Here is an 18,260-nt window from a genome sequence, read left to right as displayed (position 1 = left end):
TCTCATTATCTTATTAACAATTCTGCTCTTTGGCTGGAACTTTGTTTTGGTAAAAGTCCAACTATTTTGTGAATGTGTTCAGAGGCCCCAGCAAAGGTCCTCAGAGATGGGACTGGCACTATTGTTCTAGAACTCCCACCGCCTCGGCCCCCTGGAGAGTCACTTCATTCACGACAAGGAGTCCACCTGAGTGCCGAGGCTGGATCAGAAACCTGCCCTCCCCGCCCCCCCCGGAATGTGCAAAGCTGTCAGGGTCTTAGTTGCACAACGGGAAGGGAGAAAGGGACTCTGCACTGGGAAGGCAGCGCCTGTTTCTAGGAGGACACCCCCTCCACCCCACCCCGTGTCTATCTGCTCCACCCTCGGATCAGTCCCCTGTGGAATGAAGCTGGCCCGCCAAGGCTGGCCGCACCTATGGTCCTTCACGCCACATTCCAGGGCCAGCGAGCCAGGGTGGCCACCCACACCCCTTTTTAATCTTCAAAATGCAGGAGTTCTTTAATCAAGAAGCTTTAATTCTCCCCTTCCCCACTCCAGGCAAGACTCCTTCTCAGGAACAGGTTCTTAGATGTGAACCAAGTCTTGCTACGAAGTAGGGACCAAGGCCAGAGCGGGGGCCTTTCTTTAACTTGTTTGTGCTTCTTGCTGACCCTCAAATTATCTTACTTTGATAGTGTTCTTCAAGCAGGGATCTAGCACCCTGGCACTGGCTTGGAACGCTTTACTAGTGATCACCCCAAAGTTTTTCCAAAGCGTGTTAAAACCAACTCTGGGCTAACTGGAGATAGAGGGTGGGGACAAGGTCAGAGATTATTTGACTCAGTTTACAATAAAATGATGATCTAGAGGGTGACTGCAGAAGTTTGCTGCTTAACCTGGGATAAAGTGGGACTTGCCTATCTGGCAGGGGAAACTGGGCCGCTGTGAGGAACAGGTGCCAGGAAGAGGGGTCCAGGCTCAGGGTTGTATGGTGTGGGATGCCGCTAGGCAGGGGCCTGGTGCTCTCCTGCATCCCTGGGTGAGGCCCAGTTATCTGAAACCTTGGGGGTGCGCTTTACCTGTGGACAACCTGCACAACACTTAGTATCACCTAGAGGGGTTACGGTCATCCCGGAAGTAGTCCGCAACAAAGCCATTAATTGTATGAAACCCAAAGTCGACTCTCGTCTAGCTCATCCCTTTGTCAATTTAACTCCGGGAAAGAAAATGTTAATAAAAATAAGCAACAGCATTCATAAACGTTAAAAGCAGACCTTTACTTGTGTGATCCTATTTAAAGCATTCCTTTTTCTCAGTTATGTGAAGATACAGGGAGAAGGGGATAGTCTACAACCCAGGAAGAAGGCTCTCACCCGAACGAGACCCTGCTGGCCCCCGATCCGACTTCCGGCCTCCAGAACTGAGAGACATAAACGTCTGTTTCTCCCACTCGGGCGACGGCATTTTGTTACGGCGGCCGCAGCTCACCCAGATGCCGTTCACTGAGGCTTCTCTTCCCTCTCGTCTAGACCATGAGCTTCACGAAAGCAGTTCCTCGTGAACAGGGCTGCTTAGTAAACATAGGACTTGGGGCGTGCCAGGCAGCAGGGACAACAAAGAAACTCGAGAAGAGACAAATGGATTCCTGTCCCCTCCTGTCCCCGCCCTAAAGCGGTGGCTCTCAACCTTGGCTACACAGTAGGAACACCTGAGGGGCCTGGCGACACCCTGGGCCAATCAGATGGGTCCCCAGCGGTGAGGTCCAGACAGCACTAGGTTTGAAGGCTTCCCAGGTGACTCGAATGTGCCCAGATGAGATCAACCACCCTAAAGCTAAATAGGTGAAGTACTAGGACGACAGGTCCCCAACGAGAGGGAAAGAGGTCAGGTACTCGTTCTCGTTGCCCAGCTGAGTGTCTGCTTTATAAGTATAGAGGGGATGAAGGCTGAGACAGACAGCGGTGTATTGCTTCAATAAATCAAAATAAAACGAACAGCAACAAGTCACAAAACAACTTTTATTTGAGGCAAGAAATCTGGATGAAAGGGTTACAGTTCCCAGCAGCCAACATCCAGTGTTAGTGGCACTATTTCAACTTTGTAGACTCAACTTAGTCAGAAAAGAGTACTAAGGTCCTACTTTCCCCAGCTGGACAAGAAGGGCAAAGAGAACTGGAAGAAGCTTCTAACCTACTGATACTGCTCTTCACACCCAACACCTCATGGGCCCGTCCGCAGTCGCTGACCCACCACTGAGGGGCAGAGACCACACTGCACTCCACACAGGGAAAGGGGCGCGGGGAACACAGCGGCAGGTCACCTGGAGGGGAAGAGGCACCAAGAGCTTCAAAACTCAGCATTGAAGGGATAGTCCTTGTGGGAAGCACAGCTGTCGGGGAAAAAAAGAGGAACACATTAGCTTTTCCGGAAGAGATTTCAACCATAACAGATAACGACAAGCAATGGTGTCTCATTATCAGCAGAAATAGAGGCCTGAGCGATGAGCCAGTTTCCAGACTGCAGATCATAGGTCTGCACCTGGGGGCCGCCGCCCCCCTCCAGGCCTCTCTGCCTCAGGCTCTCATCAGTCTGCACAGGCGTGACGGACCCCGCCCGCCCCGGGAGCCCAGCACTGTGCCTGAGGTGGGCGGGGCGCCAAGACCCGTTCCTGCTTCCTGGTCACTCAGTCTAACTGGCCGGACCAGACAGTATCCCATAGGCTGCAACACAAGAGGGTGACCAGACAGAGGTCAGGAGTCTGTATGTGCGACAGAGCCAGAGGGGAGGAAGGACGCTGGGGGTGTGTGTGAACAGGGCCAATGGCTCATGCTGGAACAAGTTTTGGCACTCACACTGGAAAGACTGGCTGGGCAGAGTGTGAAAGGCCTAGCTAGGGTGAACCCATCACGGGGCCCGGAACTCTCAAAGATTCGGAGCCATTCAAACAGGCCCACAGTCTGCCCCTTTTTTCGCCTCCCAGCAAGCCTGAGTAATAGGCCCTGCCCTTAGCAACAGAGGCTCAGTAAAGCAGTAATTGCCAAAAAGAGGCAGCGTAGGTGTAGGTCTAGTGAGAAAGCTTCCTGGGTGACCCGGCCTTTCCCTCCCTACTCCAACCCCAGCCCATCCCCATTAACCATCGACAGCCCCCAGAATCACCCGACAGCTGTTTCTGGAGTGGCACCGGAGAGTGCAGGGAGTATAAGGGAAAAGGGACCCGCTGGAAAACCACGGTGGTCTGTCAGCCCCGAGAGCACCAACAGACGGTGTCAGCAGTGGGAAGGGCAAAGGGAAGTGAATGAACGATACAGAGACTCCCACAGGAGAACAGACGTCACCTGGCGAAGGATTCACCTCTCTCCCCCTCACCCACTTGGTCCAAAAAGGATTTTAATGCCTAAAAGTTAAGCACCACGGACACAAACAGGGGCATCGGAAAGGGCCTGGCGTGCGGTGCCTGCGGTCCCCCGTGAGCGGTGGGAGTGGCCCATCTGGGACAGCCACACGCTCATAGGCGCGCTCACGACCGAAGCGCAGCAGAGTTCTTGGCAGACACGGCGGGGGGCAGGGGGTGCGGGCGGCCCCCCAGCGCTGCCAGCGGCACTGCAGAGGGAGCAGGGCAGGAGAGAGAAGGCGAGCACCCTACCCCACCTCAGGGGAAGTCCAAGCCTTGCTCAGGAGACACACCACCGGGAGATGGGGATGAAACAGAGGCCATACGCATAGTGAAAGAGGAAGCTCTCAGTCCCCACTGTAAAACGAAGGCTTCTTAGAAAGCAGAGAATGAGTTTTAAACTTTAGTTACTGTACTGTAGGACAAGCGGGGGGGGGGGGGGGGGACGACGACAACAACAACAAAACCCAAAAACCAACCTTCCTTGTCATCTCCCTCAAATTCCAAACTACAAATCGCAGGGAATACAAGAAGCCAGCGAATATGCAGCTCGAGGGGCCCTGGGTGACCGTCGGTCAGGGAGGGGTCGAGAGGTTTCCCCAGCCCCAAGCCCCAGTCTTCCCACTGAACCCCTCCGATTAAGTCAGTGTAAGAGTCACATGTGAATTCTTCCAGAAGGGGGCACAGCAGCCACACGGATCACCTGGTTTCAGACGAGCCACCGAGATTGGAAAATTAATGCTGAAGTATGTGGCTGCTGCAGGTTAGACCAACAATGCCGCTGGGGAGGGAGAAGGTATCTAGAACTGATCTCTTGGCATTTTGCCCTGGGCTGTGTCAGGTCAGCTGACTCGGGTTCAAGCGTTTCCCACTGCGCACGGACCAGAAAGCAAGACGACGAGCGGCAGTGGGCGGCCCGGCCGGGCTGACAGGACGCGGCCGTTCGGGCCTCAGACCCCCTCCCGGCACGCACTCACCTCACCAAGGCACACACCCGCCAGTTCCGGTTGTAGCTGAGTAAGGTGGTCATATCCACGCTGCTCAGTTCAAAGTCAAAGACCTCAAAAGAAAAAAAAACAAAAACAAAAAACCCAGTTATAAGAATAACTTCAAATAAAGGCCAAACCCAGAATACGAAGCGCCCACACAGCTGTGCGCAGGGCCGCTGAGGGGCCGCTGCCCTGCGTGGCCTGCGTGGCTCGGCGTGGGGAGCGCAGGAGGAAGACGATGGTCAGAGAAACGGAACTGCAGGATGCTCCGGAGAACGCCCACGTGCTGGCGGGATACTACTACACAAAACGAGAAGACAGTCCCTCCCTTCGGAGCCTCTGAGCAAAACGGTACTTTTGAGTCCACTTAGTGACTGTCAAAACCACAGAGGTGATGGGCGCCTGGGTGGCTCAGTCGGTTAAGCGACCGCCTTCGGCTCAGGTCGTGATCCCAGGGTCCTGGGATCGAGCCCCGCATCGGGATCCCTGCTCCGCGGGGAGCCTGCTTCTCCCTCTCCCACTCCCCCCGTTTGTGTTCCCGCTCTAGCTGTGTCTCTCTGTCCAATAAATAATAAAAATAAAATCTTAAAAAAAAAAAAAACCACAGAGGTGCTGAGCATTTCTGTGACAAGCAGCAGGGTCAAGAAAATGATGGATCACAAGTGTCTCCGCCTCAGTTTACAGTGACGCGAAGGGAAGAGGTAATTCAACAAGCGCAACACAAGGAACACGCGATGGCACACTGTAGGGAGACGCTGTACAAAGCACTCAGAGGGTCCAGAGGAATTAGGAATGAAGTCCAGCCGGGCAGCTGAAGGATGCGGTCAAAGGAGGTATCGGAGATGGGCCTAAACAGCCAAACAACAGCTAGACAGAGAGGACAAGAAAGGTCCGTCGGGAGGGGCACCATGCCCGGGAGGCCCACAGCCTGCCGGGGAAGAACTCAGCCATCAGGGAGGCCAGCAGGCGGGCCCAAAGCAGCCGCCGGTGAGCGTGGGAGGGGCGGCGCGCCTGGGGATGAGGAAGGCCCTCATGCCACGATGTCCAGAAAGCACACTGCTGCACACTGGCCAGCTACATCTGTGGGCAAGTGTGCAAACACTGCACAGTTGTCTACACAGGCTGGCTGGCTCCCTGTGAGGGGACAGGACGGTGGGGTCCCACACATGACAATCCAAGCATGAGAGGACAGGCCCTGTCTCCTACTCTGCTGAAAAAACCCTGGCCAACCAGCCAGGGTCTTACCTGAAAGTTCTCAGCAATGTGTTCGGGTGTCATGGACTTGGGGATCACGACCAAATTCCTCTGCATGGGGAACCGGATCAGAATCTGTGAACAGAGGGGCCGAGGGTGTACGTACACCAATAATCTACATTATTATGTGACTTAGTCTTACATACATCCATTCCCCGAAGACGGAAATTCCAGAACGTCACAGGCAAGAAAACGGGAGGCTCAGAGAGGTCAGGGCCACCCCCAGCCATGCCATGCGCTTCCGCGTCTCCCAGGTGTACTGGGCATGAGGAGGAAGCCATCCTACCACTTGGGAGAAGAAGAACATTTCCCAGGCAGCGGAGGATGAGTGCTCTCCTGCGAGCACAGATGAGCTTCCCACCTGCGTCAGCAAACACGGCCCCTCGGGGCGGCTTGTAGAGGTGGGGGGGTGGGCGCTACCATCCCCACCACATGGCCATCTTCTGGCTTCCTAGTCTGTGTACCTGTCTACCACCCACTCCAGGACCTCTAGCTGCACTTCCAGGGAGGGCTTGGCTGGGCTTGCTCGCCTCTCCCTCCCCGCTAAAGGGGACCACTAAGAATGCAGGGACTTCTGGGAACAGTCACGGGCGCGTGGAGAAGACGATACCTGCGCTGTGGTCTTCTTGTGCTTGGCTGCGATAGCTTTGATCCTGGGATCCTCCAACAGGGAAGGGTCCTCAGGCTTGGCCCTGGAGACAGAAAGATGGCCTGTGTGAGCACCCATCATCACTTCCACTCAAGGCAGCTCTAACTCCCCTCGACCTTAGAGGGCAGCCCACCAGTCTCCTCCTGATTTGAAGCTCGGGTACAAACTCCCAACCCTCTAGAAAAAGAGTGGCCATCTTGCTACTAGAAATGACAACCAGGAAACCCAGCAAGAGGCTCCTGGGTAAGTCTGCAAGTTGGCGCCAGAAGCATTTTTCTTGACGCTGAGTATTTCTTTCTAGCCATTTCTAACCTTCACCGATGGACAAGAGAACACGCTCCAGTGGGAACCTCACCAGGGCCTGTCGGGAGAGCCGAGCGGGCTGTAGGCAGTCACCACGATGCCTTTGGACTGGCAGTACTGGATTAACTTCTCCTGAGTGAGGTATGGGTGGCACTCGATCTGCAGATGCAAACGGGGGGCTGGTGGTGGCATGTGGGCACAGGTATGGGGACATACAGGAAGTGCCCCCCCTTCCCAGACAGAAAACGATGTAGAACCAACGTCTGAGCTCCCCAATAAGCTGTAACAACGGTCTCCATTTCCCAGCTAGTGTCCTCAACACAAACAACAATAATGTTGTTATCCGTGTACTGTGGCCATGGGCCCTAAGGGTTTGTTCTGGCTTTGGCCATTTATCAACTGTGACGAGTCTGAGGATCTCAACGTCTGCACGCTGATAATCCGGGAGAGCCTGAGTCATCACAAGTCAGGCTCCAACCCCGTCTCTCCTGCAAGCTCAGCTCCCAGATGGGTCACCATCATTCTCAATCCCGAATCGGGATCTGCCTACTGGCTGCTCCCCGGGGGACGCAGATCAGAAGTAACTGCCAGCCTCAGAAAGTAACCAAACAGTCTCCCATGCACACCCCTCCCCCGCCGATGTTTACCTGGTTAACAGCCGGCTTATACTTTAAGCCAGGTTTGTTTAAGATCTTCTCGACTTGGAGATGGTTGAAGTTGGAGACTCCAATAGCTTTCACCAGCCCTTCATCCATCAGCTCTTCCATGGCCTACCAACAAAAGAGGGGCTGCTTGCTCCTGACATGTGTCCCAGAGGACAAGGACAAGAAAAGCATCTCTGGCTCCAGTCAGTTCAACAGGTCCTGCCCTTACTAATCGGTGCCAGCAAATTAGACCTTTGAGAAGCCAAGAGACACCAAGACAAAAGCCAGGCTGGCTTTAATAAGACAGGAAGAGCAAAAATGGTGATCAAACACCAAAATGCAGGGAAAGACACAGCAGAGCACATCACTCACAGGAGAAAGGGAAAACAGCAAGGAGGGAGAAGACCGGGTCAAGGACCGTCTTACCTCCCACGTGTCCACAAAATTGGTGTCGCTGGGAATCACATTGCCTTCCCCATCCAGTGGGAAATATTCCTTCCCGTGCTGTTGTTACAAGAGCAAACAATCAATGACAGCCCTTCACAGACCTGCATCTTTAAACACAAAGTTCTAAAAAAAAATTACTCTTAACTTCCATAGCTAAGTTTTCAGAAGATAATCAAGGGCAAACGCACAGGCCAATGGGAAAAGGAAATAGGCAGACAAGTCCTGAAGCCCCCAGACACTTCTCCTTTCAAATGGTTGCAGCTGACTGTCCGATGGAACCAGCACAATACAACAGGGCTAGAGAATAAAAGCCACATGCCTTCAATCCAGCGGACAAAGCAGAAAACGGACCCTGTGGCTAGGAAGAAGGCAAAGTAGGTAATAACCCGAGTTTGTTTAGTGCAGAGACTCAGGCTGCCAAGGAATACTGATCAGGCTTCCACAGGATAGGGCCTATGTGCAGAAGGCAGGACTACACCCCCGCACACGGAGGCAGAGGGTGACAGCCAATGAGGTCTTCCGGCCACGTGCAGAATGTCACCTGAGCCACGTTCGTGGTCACAGTTTGAAACGGTACCACCAGCAGCAAATGACAAAGCACGGCGCTCCTCAAATTCTGTAACGTGCAACCGAGTCGCCTACGGCTCAGATTCAGTAGGCCTGGGGGGCCAGAGGCTGATTTCTGACAGCTCCCAGGTGACCACACTGGCAGCTACTTCGGAGACGGGGCCTGGGCCAGTCTGGACACACACGCAGCGTGTGCCCACCTCTACCCACCTACTGCAGGAGGGCCTGGCACACCCAGGCTACACGGAGGGACAGGGGCCTGGCCTGAGCCCTGTGTCGCCTACCTTGAAGCCAGTTGGCCAGTGAATAAGGTAGAGGTCCAGGTAGTCCAGCTTCAGATCACTGAGCGTCTTCTGGCAGGCTCCCTTCACCATGCTCTTCTCGTGGAACGTGCACCAGAGCTGAAGCAGGGAGAAAGCACATCTTAGCCCATGTGTAGGACATGTGTCCCCAGCCGGGAGCCAGACAGCTCGAAGACAAAACCCACCCCTCTCCCTGTGGCACTGTAAATGGTGGTGAGGGAGTTTCCACTGCACACCGTGGACCCTAACTTTCCAAAGGCAGGCAGGATAATCAGGTCAGGGAAAACCGGCAGAGGGACCAAACTGAAGGCATAATGTAGAATGGACAGGTTGGGAAGGCACAGGCCCTAAACATGAGCTCTCAAGGCCATTTTCCTACAAGGCTTGGTCTCTGTGGAGCCAGCCTCACCCTCCCACCCAGTGTCCCTTTGGGCACCCAAAGCCTCCAGGTGAAAGACCATGGCCTGCAGTGGAGATCCAGTCTCCAGATGGAAACCAAGTTCTGTCCTCAAAGGTAACTCCCTGGAAAGGGAGCACCAACCCACAACCTAAGCCTCATTCACAAGGGGCTCTAACCAATGGCTCTACACCGCATGACCATCTAACACACAGGGGACAGGCGAGCTTCGGAGCCCGCTATGGCCTGCAGTCAACCCGTTTCCCTGGCAGAACGGCCTCGGCTCCCAAGCTGGCTCTGCCATTGTACAAACATGAAGGAGAAGCCAATCGCCTGGGCCCCCCTGCCGAGCAGCACCTTGCTGACAACGAAGAGGTCCTCACGCTTCACCACCTGCTCCTTGAGCTTCTCCTGGATGGCCAACCCCACCTCATTCTCGTTCTGGTACACGTGAGCACAATCGATGTGGCGGTACCCAAGGTCAATCGCCATCTTCACAGCCTCGGTCACTTTGCCTGGAGGGGACTGAAAGGAAAAGACCGGAAGGCATGGAGTTAAAATCAACAATGAAGCAACCCAGGAAGAAAGAAGGGCAGTGTGAGCCCCCCGCTCCTCGCTGAAGCTCCTGCCCCTCTCCGACGGCTGCGGATGGCCAGCAGCTTCCCAAACCATCTGCTCTCAGATGGGGGCGTGGAGCCCAGGTGAAATGCCGCATGGCTTCACATTAACATACTCTGACAACCACTTAACGGCAGCCTAGCCCACCCTAAAAAGATGTGCCAGAGCCGTCTCCCTTGCTTCTTTACATGTTGATTTACAAACCACCATATAAAAAAAAACCACCCTATCTGAATCTTTTAGGTTCCCAAGACAGTAAGAGACACCTTGTCCTTCAAATAGCTCAGAATATTTTAATAACTGCTGTAAATATTTACCCAATGCCCGTTTGGTTTCTGAGCTGTCACTAAACGCCCATGCTTTACTTTCTCTTCTTTTCGGTGTGGATTCTGACATTGGCAATCATTCGCTTTCCAGCAGCTCTGGGAGCTCATCATAAAGTCAAGGACATTACGGATACAGATTCAAAGGCTGGTGCTTTCTTTGTGACCACGTAAGAACCTGCTCTAAGAGGCAGGGGTGGCAGACGGCCCCTCTGAGATACCAGCAGACAGAAAGGAGTTGGAAGGAGAGGGGAAACGGGCATCACTAATGTGCGGGCAGAGCTGCAAGGAGACTGAACAGCCATCTGACCACCTCTGTGCCCAGGACAGGGCAGAGCCTGGCTGTCAGGGAAGAGGAGGCTCCTCCAGGGCTTCGAGCTTCGCCAGCACCCAGACTGACCTCATGGACATTTACTCCATTGCCTCACTGATCCTACTCAGACCAGAGAGGTGAAAAATACACACATGTGCAACAGACTGTGGCATGAATATAGTGCATTCCTCCAGAGAGCTGGGGGAGAAGAGAATGAAGAGGAAAATCCCCAGGGCTATGAGCAGCTGCAGACATTTGCTGTTTTGACATCAGCTGTTGTGAACAGGCCCGGGCAGGGGGGGAGATTGTGAACCAGTGGGAACAAGGGTATGGCCAGAGCCTGTTAGTACACTAGGCTTGCTCACCCCCAAGGAGGGAGCAGGGGGCGGGATGCTAACCTCAGGTCTAAGAGAGGGTACACCTCCAGATGACCTGATTCTCTCTTTTTTTCCCTGGAGGAACAAAGACGCGACAGGTACAGCCTTCCCCACCACTGGAGATCCAAGGGAGCAGGCCGAGAGAAGGCCAGGCCCGGACAGAGGGGCGGGCGTACTCCCCAGGCCCGGCATGGCCACACAGCGCATCGGGCACAGCCACTAGGTCAAAGACAGAGGCATGACCCAAACCTGGCCCGCGGGACTCGGTCTCTGCAACTACTACCAGGACAGGCTCCCGTCCTGCTGGGGTCGCCGAGCTGGGGGAATGGAGCCAGGGGCTGCTGGAAGAGAGTGGGGCTGAGAGACAGGAGGGTCGAGAGAGACTGCTCGGAGCAACATCACGTACAGCCTTGACTCTGGTGCGCCCGAGGGCATCCTGTGGGCCCAGGAGTCCCCACCTCAAATGTACTTTTTATTCTGCCCAACAGAATTATTCAGCTACTTGGAGCCAGAAAAGTGCAAACGAGGATAATCAAGGTTGCCACAACAGTGGCACAAAACTGAAAAAAGGTTCACGTTATGTTTTCAGAGAAAAGCCAAGGGCAGAAATGACCAAGAGATGCGCCAGGGACACAGGCACTGGGAAGTGGGCCACGCTGCTTTCTAAAGGTAAAAACAGAAGCAAGGACTGTCGGGCATTTTATAAATTCAGTCTGCAGAAATTGTAGCAATCGGTGACAAGACTCCCAAGAATGGGGGCTGTGTGCCAGCCTCTTTTTTTTTTTTTTTTTTAAAGATTTTATGTATTTATTTGAGAGAGAGACAGCAAGAGAGGGAACACAAGCAGGGGGAGCGGGAGAGGGAGAAGCAGGCCTCCCGCCGAGCAGGGAGCCCGATGCGGGGCTCGATCCCAGGACCCTGGGATCATGACCTGAGCCAAAGGCAGAGGCCCAACGGCTGAGCCACCCAGGCGCCCCCAGCCTCCCCTTTTTGGGGACACCTTTTGCAGCCACAGGGAGGCCACACGGGGCCACATGCTCTGCTGCGGGACTGATGGCTGTCCCCTGGGCTGACTCTGGAACAGGCATCCTGGTTCCCAGAAAGCTTGCGCCAGGGCAGATCATGTCACTGAATGGAAACTGACCGGTGGGGTATTCGGCACACACTGGCTCAAACTGAAAATATGGACCCATTTTTACCAGTTTTAAATACATTAATACACTGAATCTTTACCACAACCCTGGCAGATACAGTTATCTCTATAGCGAGGGAAAGAAAGGCACAGAGAGGTGATGCAACAGGCCCATGATCACAGTCGGTCAAAGATGTCAGGACTCAAACGTTGGCAGAAGGACCTTAGAGCCATGTTCTGCCTACAGGTCTGTCCTCCTGTGTGGATCCTAAGAGGCACGAGACATTGGTCAGTGAAAGGATTAAGTCTCCTGGGCTTGGAAAAATCATTCTCTGGAATGAAAATGTACCAGAGTCCACAAACTACATTCACTATTCATCATCTCAACCTAACCCTTCACAGAAAGAGACTAAATGAACTTTTCTTACCACTAACGAATCAGCCAATTTAAGATAACGGTGAAAAATCACACAATAAACTTGGCAATGCTAGTATGCGATTATACCATCTCTCCATTTCATGCCACATTTACAAATGCAAACAGAAGGAGTGGTCCAAACTGAAACTTTGAAAAAAAAATAAATCATGAAAGCGTATTTCCATACATCTCACAGCAAATGTGCAGAAAATCGTTATAGGAAACATTCAAATTACAGATGACCAAATTGTACAAATCCCACCAACTTAAATCATGTTTTAACTCGATTCTGCCAATAATCTGCCCTGTGACTTAGACAAACCCACGGATGCCCAAGTCTCTCGAACTTTAGAGGTCCAGAGCACTAGCTCAGGCAGCAACCTGACAATGGTCTGAGCTGATGGCATCAGCAGATGGCAGAGAATTCTCGGCCCCGGGGCCTCCCACCATCTCCACAAGATAGGCCTCCCTATCTCCTCGCTTTGTAACATTTGCAGCCAGCTAATACCAACTCAGACCCTATTAGTGCCCCGCCCTTTACACACACACACACACACACACTTTTAAAAACCTAATCATCTTCCCCTTTGCATGTAGCTCTTACCTGTTACTTTAAAATAATAACCCTCCCTCTATTCCCTCTGCAAGGCTCAACCAGAAAGGTTAGAAAATGGCATCAATGGTGAAAAAAAAAAAAAAAAAAAGTATTTCAGAGACTGAATCCCTTGCAATATTAACCATGGGGATTCTGGAAGAGGGGATTATGTTCTTTCCGATGTATTTTTTAAAAATTTTCTCTAGTTAGCAGGTATTACTTTTGCAATGAAAGGAGGGATGGGAATGAAGGAAACTTAACTTTGGGGGAAAATCCTAGGTAAGATGTAGGAGAACAGTGTGCCAATGATAATCCTAGGGTAAGGAATAGGAAACCTAACTTATTATGTGAACTTAGACTTAATAAAGAAACAGGGCCATCAACCTCTAAAGCCTTTAAAAATACCATGATCACAGAAAAGCCGTCCCCACAAACATTATTTAACTTCTTCCGATTAAACCAGCTTTTCTTTAGAGAAACTCAACCTGCGTCTAAGAGAAACTCATTTTTTTTTATTAGGTTTGTTTAAATACTAGTGGTCTTACAATATAATTTTCTATTTTAAGTGTTCGTTTTAAGTGTAAGTCATTTCAACCAGATGCAAGTGTAACAGGCATTTGTTACTTCTCAAAATGTATTCCATTCACTTAGAATCTTCTGGAAGAGGAGTCGGCAAACTTCTATAAGATTCCAGACAGAAAATATCTTAGGCTTTGTGGGCCTGACGGTCGGATGCAGGTGCCCCGCTCTGCAGCACAAAAGCAGTCATAAATAATATGTACACAGGAGGTGTGTTCTAATAAAACTTTATTTACAAAAACAGTCTGTGGCTTATAGTTTACCAGCCCATTTCTATGCCAGAAGAGCATACAAAGAAATGGGGATTAGGCAAGAGGCCCAGCCTTGATTTGTCCTAATTCCTAATCACAAATAAAATGTCTGGTGTCCAATTCAGTATTATGATAACGAGAAGTTTAGGTATTCTGAAACTGAACATGGGTATTTTGGTGACCAAAAGGGTTTAATCCCAGTTCTAATTTAGCCAATTGACAATACAATCTCAATCAACTTCGGGTAAATCTGAGCAAGCTGGCTTCCTCACTCCGTAGGGCACACAATGCTCCACTCTGCACAAATGGGAGACTGGGGACCTGGTGGTTTGTATAAACAAGGCTTAAAATCTGCCGTACTCCTAAGATTCCAACAGACCAAGCATGGGGGAGAATCCAGAGAGTAAAAACAACATGCTACCTCTCGTGTCCAATCTACGGTCAATACAAAGTGTGCTTTTCAATGTTTGGTGCAGATAAGCCAACCTCACTGGGCTCATGATCAGTACGTCCACATCATTTTGCAGTTCTGTACAAATGATAAGGGGTTGACCACCCTTTTCACTTGCCTTATCACATGAAAACAGTCAATCTGGCTACTCTTTGGCATCAAAGCTCATAATCAGACTTGGCAACGAACACAAACCAACTAATAAAATTGAAATTGGCTTCCTCCCACCCAACCTGAATCAATCTCTGCTCAATTCTAAGACACTGATATCTCCACTTGGTTGAGATGGGACTGGACCAGGGCTGGCCCTGCTTGGGGAAGACTTACTTAACTATCTTTGATCTTGAAGAAGGCCAGGTTGAGGCCCGCAGGGAGATGAGGCAGGTGAACAGTAAAACCAAGTTACGGTCTCAGCTCCAAAGCCAGCACCTCTTCCCCCCTCCCCAACCCAGGATCTTGGGGCCAATACAAGCTTGTCCCACTTTGGGCACGTGACAGAAAGTCTTTCTCAGCATTTTTTCTACCTCATGTGTTCTTAAAGGGGGAGATATCACCCCCAAAGAGACAAAAACTGGTTCAGTGGGGGCAAAAAATAAATCTTAGCTTACACAAAGGTTTGTGGCCCTCTGAAGGGCCACAGAACATAAACAGATACACAGTCTCTCTCTGATGTTAAAATTGTATGTGGGGGGCAATTAGGGAAAAATGTTTCAAAGATTCCTGCATGGGGCAGGGGTGGAGATAATGGAAAAGAGGTTAAGAAACACAGTTGTACCCCCCTCCTCAGTTTGGAGTATGTGGGTGTGTTATAATAACCAACCACCAACAATTTTTCCGCTAGGTCAGAACACTTACTAGCAACAGGACCGCAAGAGGGCATCAAAAGAAATCTGTTCTAACGGATTCCTGGCAAAACAAGGTTGGTGGGTTTACTTCCTGTCTAATGGGGAAGGCAAGCTTGCCGGGAAGAGATGCTCGCTATGGCACACGGGGTCTGAGGCAGAGATGCTCTCCCATCTGCCTGAAAGCCTCACCCCCAAGGACAGAAGGGCAGTTTTGAGGACCTTTGATGCAAAAAGCAGATCAGAGACCACTAGAGCCCCGCGAAGGGTCTGGATGGTACAACACAGATGCCATGATAGGAAAGATCCAGGAGAACAAGGAACTGTACCCGCTTGCGGAGCCTCCCCCACTTCTCACAAAGGTAAGCAAATGCTTCTCACGTCACCCCTTCTTTTGTCCAGCATCTGTGAAGAAATATGTACACACATATGGGGGAAAGGGGACTATCTGCTATCCTTAAGAAAAAAAAAAAAAAAAGGAATCCATTCTAAGCCTATACTTGCGCTATTTCAGTTACCTCCCTTCTCACACCTCAACACGATTCTGCACAAACCTCATCTCCTCACCCTCCCCACCATTCAAAATTATCTTACTTCTTTGTATTAATTCAATACCTATCTAACGTATTTTTTGGGTACCTACTGTTTACCAGGCATTGTAAGACGTGCTGGAAATACTTGTGAACAGGACAGATGCTACCCTCGCCCTCAAAGAACATACTCTGCCAGAATGAATGACCTAACTATAGATTTTATAATGTTAAATAAATATACAGCTTTTCAGGGCATTAAGTGCACAAGTGCAGGACTTCAAACTCTCTTTAAGGGACGCCTGGGTGGCTCCGTCGGTTAAGTGTCCCAACTCTTGATTTGGGGTCAGGTCATGATTTCATGTCATGAGATCAGGCTCTGTGCTGTAAGATGCCAGCCCCCTCTCTCCCTCTGCCCCCGCCCCCCCAGTCATGCCTGCAGGCACACTCACTCTCTAAAAAATAAAAAATAGGGGTCCCTATTTTTTATTCTAGAAATCCTTTTAACAACTTTTATTCCTTATTTACCCTAGAGCAGTAATTTTCAAACGATGGACCAAGGTCAGGAACGTAATTTCTGAAAACACAAAACAGAATAAAAATATTGGAATTCATCCCACTTAGTAGTGTTTTGTGGATCTTTTGTTCCAGTTATATGCGTATGTCTCTGCGTGCCTGCATCATTATACAAACTGTAATAATTTACTATTGCCAAAAAAGTGTCTTTTCACATCCATTCCAAGAGAATAACCCTCAACAGCTGAAATTTAACTCTGTATCACGGTCATAATTCAATTACACCCTTAGAGCCCTCACTGGACTTCTTGAAGGAAACACAAATTACACATACTCTGATTACTTTGGCCAAGAAACACTTTGTGTAAAGCAACTCTTTTGACCCTTTTCTTATTTCTTGTATTTACTAATCTTCAATTGCAACAGCTGGCAACAGCTAAGAGTTTTCTCTGGGCGGTAACCACAGGTGCCCAGATTCTCTGCGAAGGTCTGCCCCGCATACGACAACCGCCCCCACCCCACCCCCGACCCCGAGAGGCAAGCTCGGTCGGCTACAAGGGGTCAGCGTCGCGTGTTTGGGGACACGGAGATAGATGCATCCTGGGCAAACTCGTGGCAGCTAATTTAATTACCTGCAGTCTCCGGGCTTAAGCGGAGTGCTTATTCCTGAGAGAGTAAAAACGGAAACCATTAAGAATAAACTATTTAGAAGAGAGACAGGCGCAGGTGCGACAGGTGCGGTTCAGACGCGATTCGCCGGCGCGCGACGGCCCCCCATTCCGGCCCCATCGCCCCGGCTCCTCCCGGTTCCCGCCCCCTGGGCAGAGCGGCGGGGCGCGGGAAACCTCCCTCCGTGATTTTCCAACCGGGATTGGATTCCAGGTGCGGCCTGGGGATCCCACCCGCCGAGCGTCTACAGCAGCAGCCCCCCACCCAAGCCCCCGGGACGGCAGGCCAGCGCCCGCCGCCCCGGCCCCCCGGTCCCCGCGGGGACCCCCCCGTCCCGCCCGGGCCCGGCCAGCCCAACTATGGCTCCTTGGAGACCAGGCATCCCGGCCGGGGGGCCGCTCTGGGTCCCTGTAGGTCCCTACCGCCCCACGCCGCGCTGAGCCCGAGACGAGCCGTGGGACGCGCGCGCTCCCGAGAGCACTCACCTTCCAGGTGCCCAGCCCCATGATGGGCATCTTGGCGCCGGTGTAGAGCACGAGGTGGCTGGCCATGACTGCTGCGCTCCTCCGACCCGCTCCCGAGGACCACGCCGCGCCAGCTGCGGCGCAGGCCTTTAAGTAGCGCGTGAGGCCCGCAGGAAGGGCGGGTCCGACGGACGCGCGGCTACGCGAAGGCGGCTTCTGATTGGCCGGCCCGCGCCGAGGCTGGGGCGCCGCAGCCCGGGGGGCTCGGCGAGGACGCGCCTTCCGCTAGGTCCCCGAGGGCCCGGATTCTTGCGGCTCGGCTCGCTCGCCCACGCCCCACCTGGCGGCGGCGGTGGAGAGCGCACCAGGCAGGGCGGCACGTTGAAACCAGAGTGCTTCAGCGAAAAGTACCAGACATCCATAAATAAGTAGACTGGGAAGGAGTTCGGGTTTTATTTTTTTTAAAGGAGCCCCGAAGGATACATTTGTCTGTTGTCCAAGCCAGAGTCGCGCTCTTTGAGAACTGGACCAATGTCTTATCATCTGTAGGAATCATACTGACGACAGGTACAGTTTAGCAGCGCACTTTGCTTTTAGAAAGGTGCATATCAGAGAAATGGCTTGCAGTCTTGTTGCAGAACACCTACTGGAGACTGGAGTTTACACAGCTTGTATGTAGGCCCTTAGGGCTATCTTGGCATCCCACCCTAGGTGCGAGTTTTGTCTGTACCACTGAGTGTGGTTGAGCAAGCCTTCCTCAAAAGCCAGCTTCTCTTGAGGTTAGGAATCCCTGATGAGCTTGGTCCAGAACCCATGGATGGCATCAGGTCTTCAGAAAATAAGACTATCAAACCAAGTTTCAATAACGAAACTTCTAGAGTGAAAAGGCAGAAACCCACCGAAGAAAAGTTAACTTTAATATTGTAGCTTCAAGTATTTCAAATTAGGAGGTGCTAAATAATAAATTGATCAGCCCTGTCAGCCAAGAAGACATTACTTTCCAAGACACCCAAAAGTTGCTGTAAAGAGCTTTGAAGACAATTTTGGTTTCTTTTCAACAACCTCTCTCTCTGATTCTCTGTCCTACCCCAAACCTGCTCTTTTTGCTCCATCACCCTCTAATCTTTCCTAATTATGCACGATTGGGAATTACGTCTGCAGGGCAATGACTCAAGAACCAGACCTCACTAAACTCCATTCTGGTGATTTTCCACTTGGTGACTTCTAAAAAGTGCCCCCTAGGAAAAATTTATACACAAC

The 18,260-nt window shown here is 51.6% G+C and overlaps 1 protein-coding gene and 1 long non-coding RNA gene across 2 annotated transcripts; both read right to left on the bottom strand.

Annotated features, from left to right (window-relative positions):
- Positions 1–1,977: 1,977 nt before the first annotated feature.
- Positions 1,978–17,180, bottom strand: AKR1B1 (aldo-keto reductase family 1 member B). Its single transcript, XM_045864241.3, has 10 exons — positions 17,022–17,180; positions 9,280–9,447; positions 8,508–8,624; positions 7,636–7,713; positions 7,213–7,335; positions 6,618–6,724; positions 6,224–6,305; positions 5,605–5,688; positions 4,348–4,430; positions 1,978–2,368 (listed from the first exon to the last, which is right to left on the bottom strand). The coding sequence occupies exons 1-10, from the start codon at positions 17,085–17,087 to the stop codon at positions 2,326–2,328; spliced, it is 951 nt and encodes a 316-aa protein (XP_045720197.1). The 5' UTR covers positions 17,088–17,180; the 3' UTR covers positions 1,978–2,325.
- On the bottom strand, positions 15,095–16,535 carry LOC123835286 (uncharacterized). The gene is made up of 3 exons (XR_006788697.3): positions 16,500–16,535; positions 15,880–15,928; positions 15,095–15,226 (listed from the first exon to the last, which is right to left on the bottom strand). It is a non-coding gene; the product is annotated as an uncharacterized LOC123835286 (long non-coding RNA).
- Positions 17,181–18,260: the final 1,080 nt, after the last annotated feature.

The sequence above is a fragment of the Mirounga angustirostris genome, unplaced genomic scaffold (assembly GCF_029215605.1).
Source record: "Mirounga angustirostris isolate CCGP_5_RB_7025 unplaced genomic scaffold, mMirAng1.0.hap1 SCAF_12, whole genome shotgun sequence".
In the NCBI taxonomy this organism is placed as follows: Eukaryota; Metazoa; Chordata; class Mammalia; order Carnivora; family Phocidae; genus Mirounga; species Mirounga angustirostris.
Note: the sequence above shows the minus strand (reverse complement) of the source record. Positions and strands in the feature narration are given on the sequence as shown.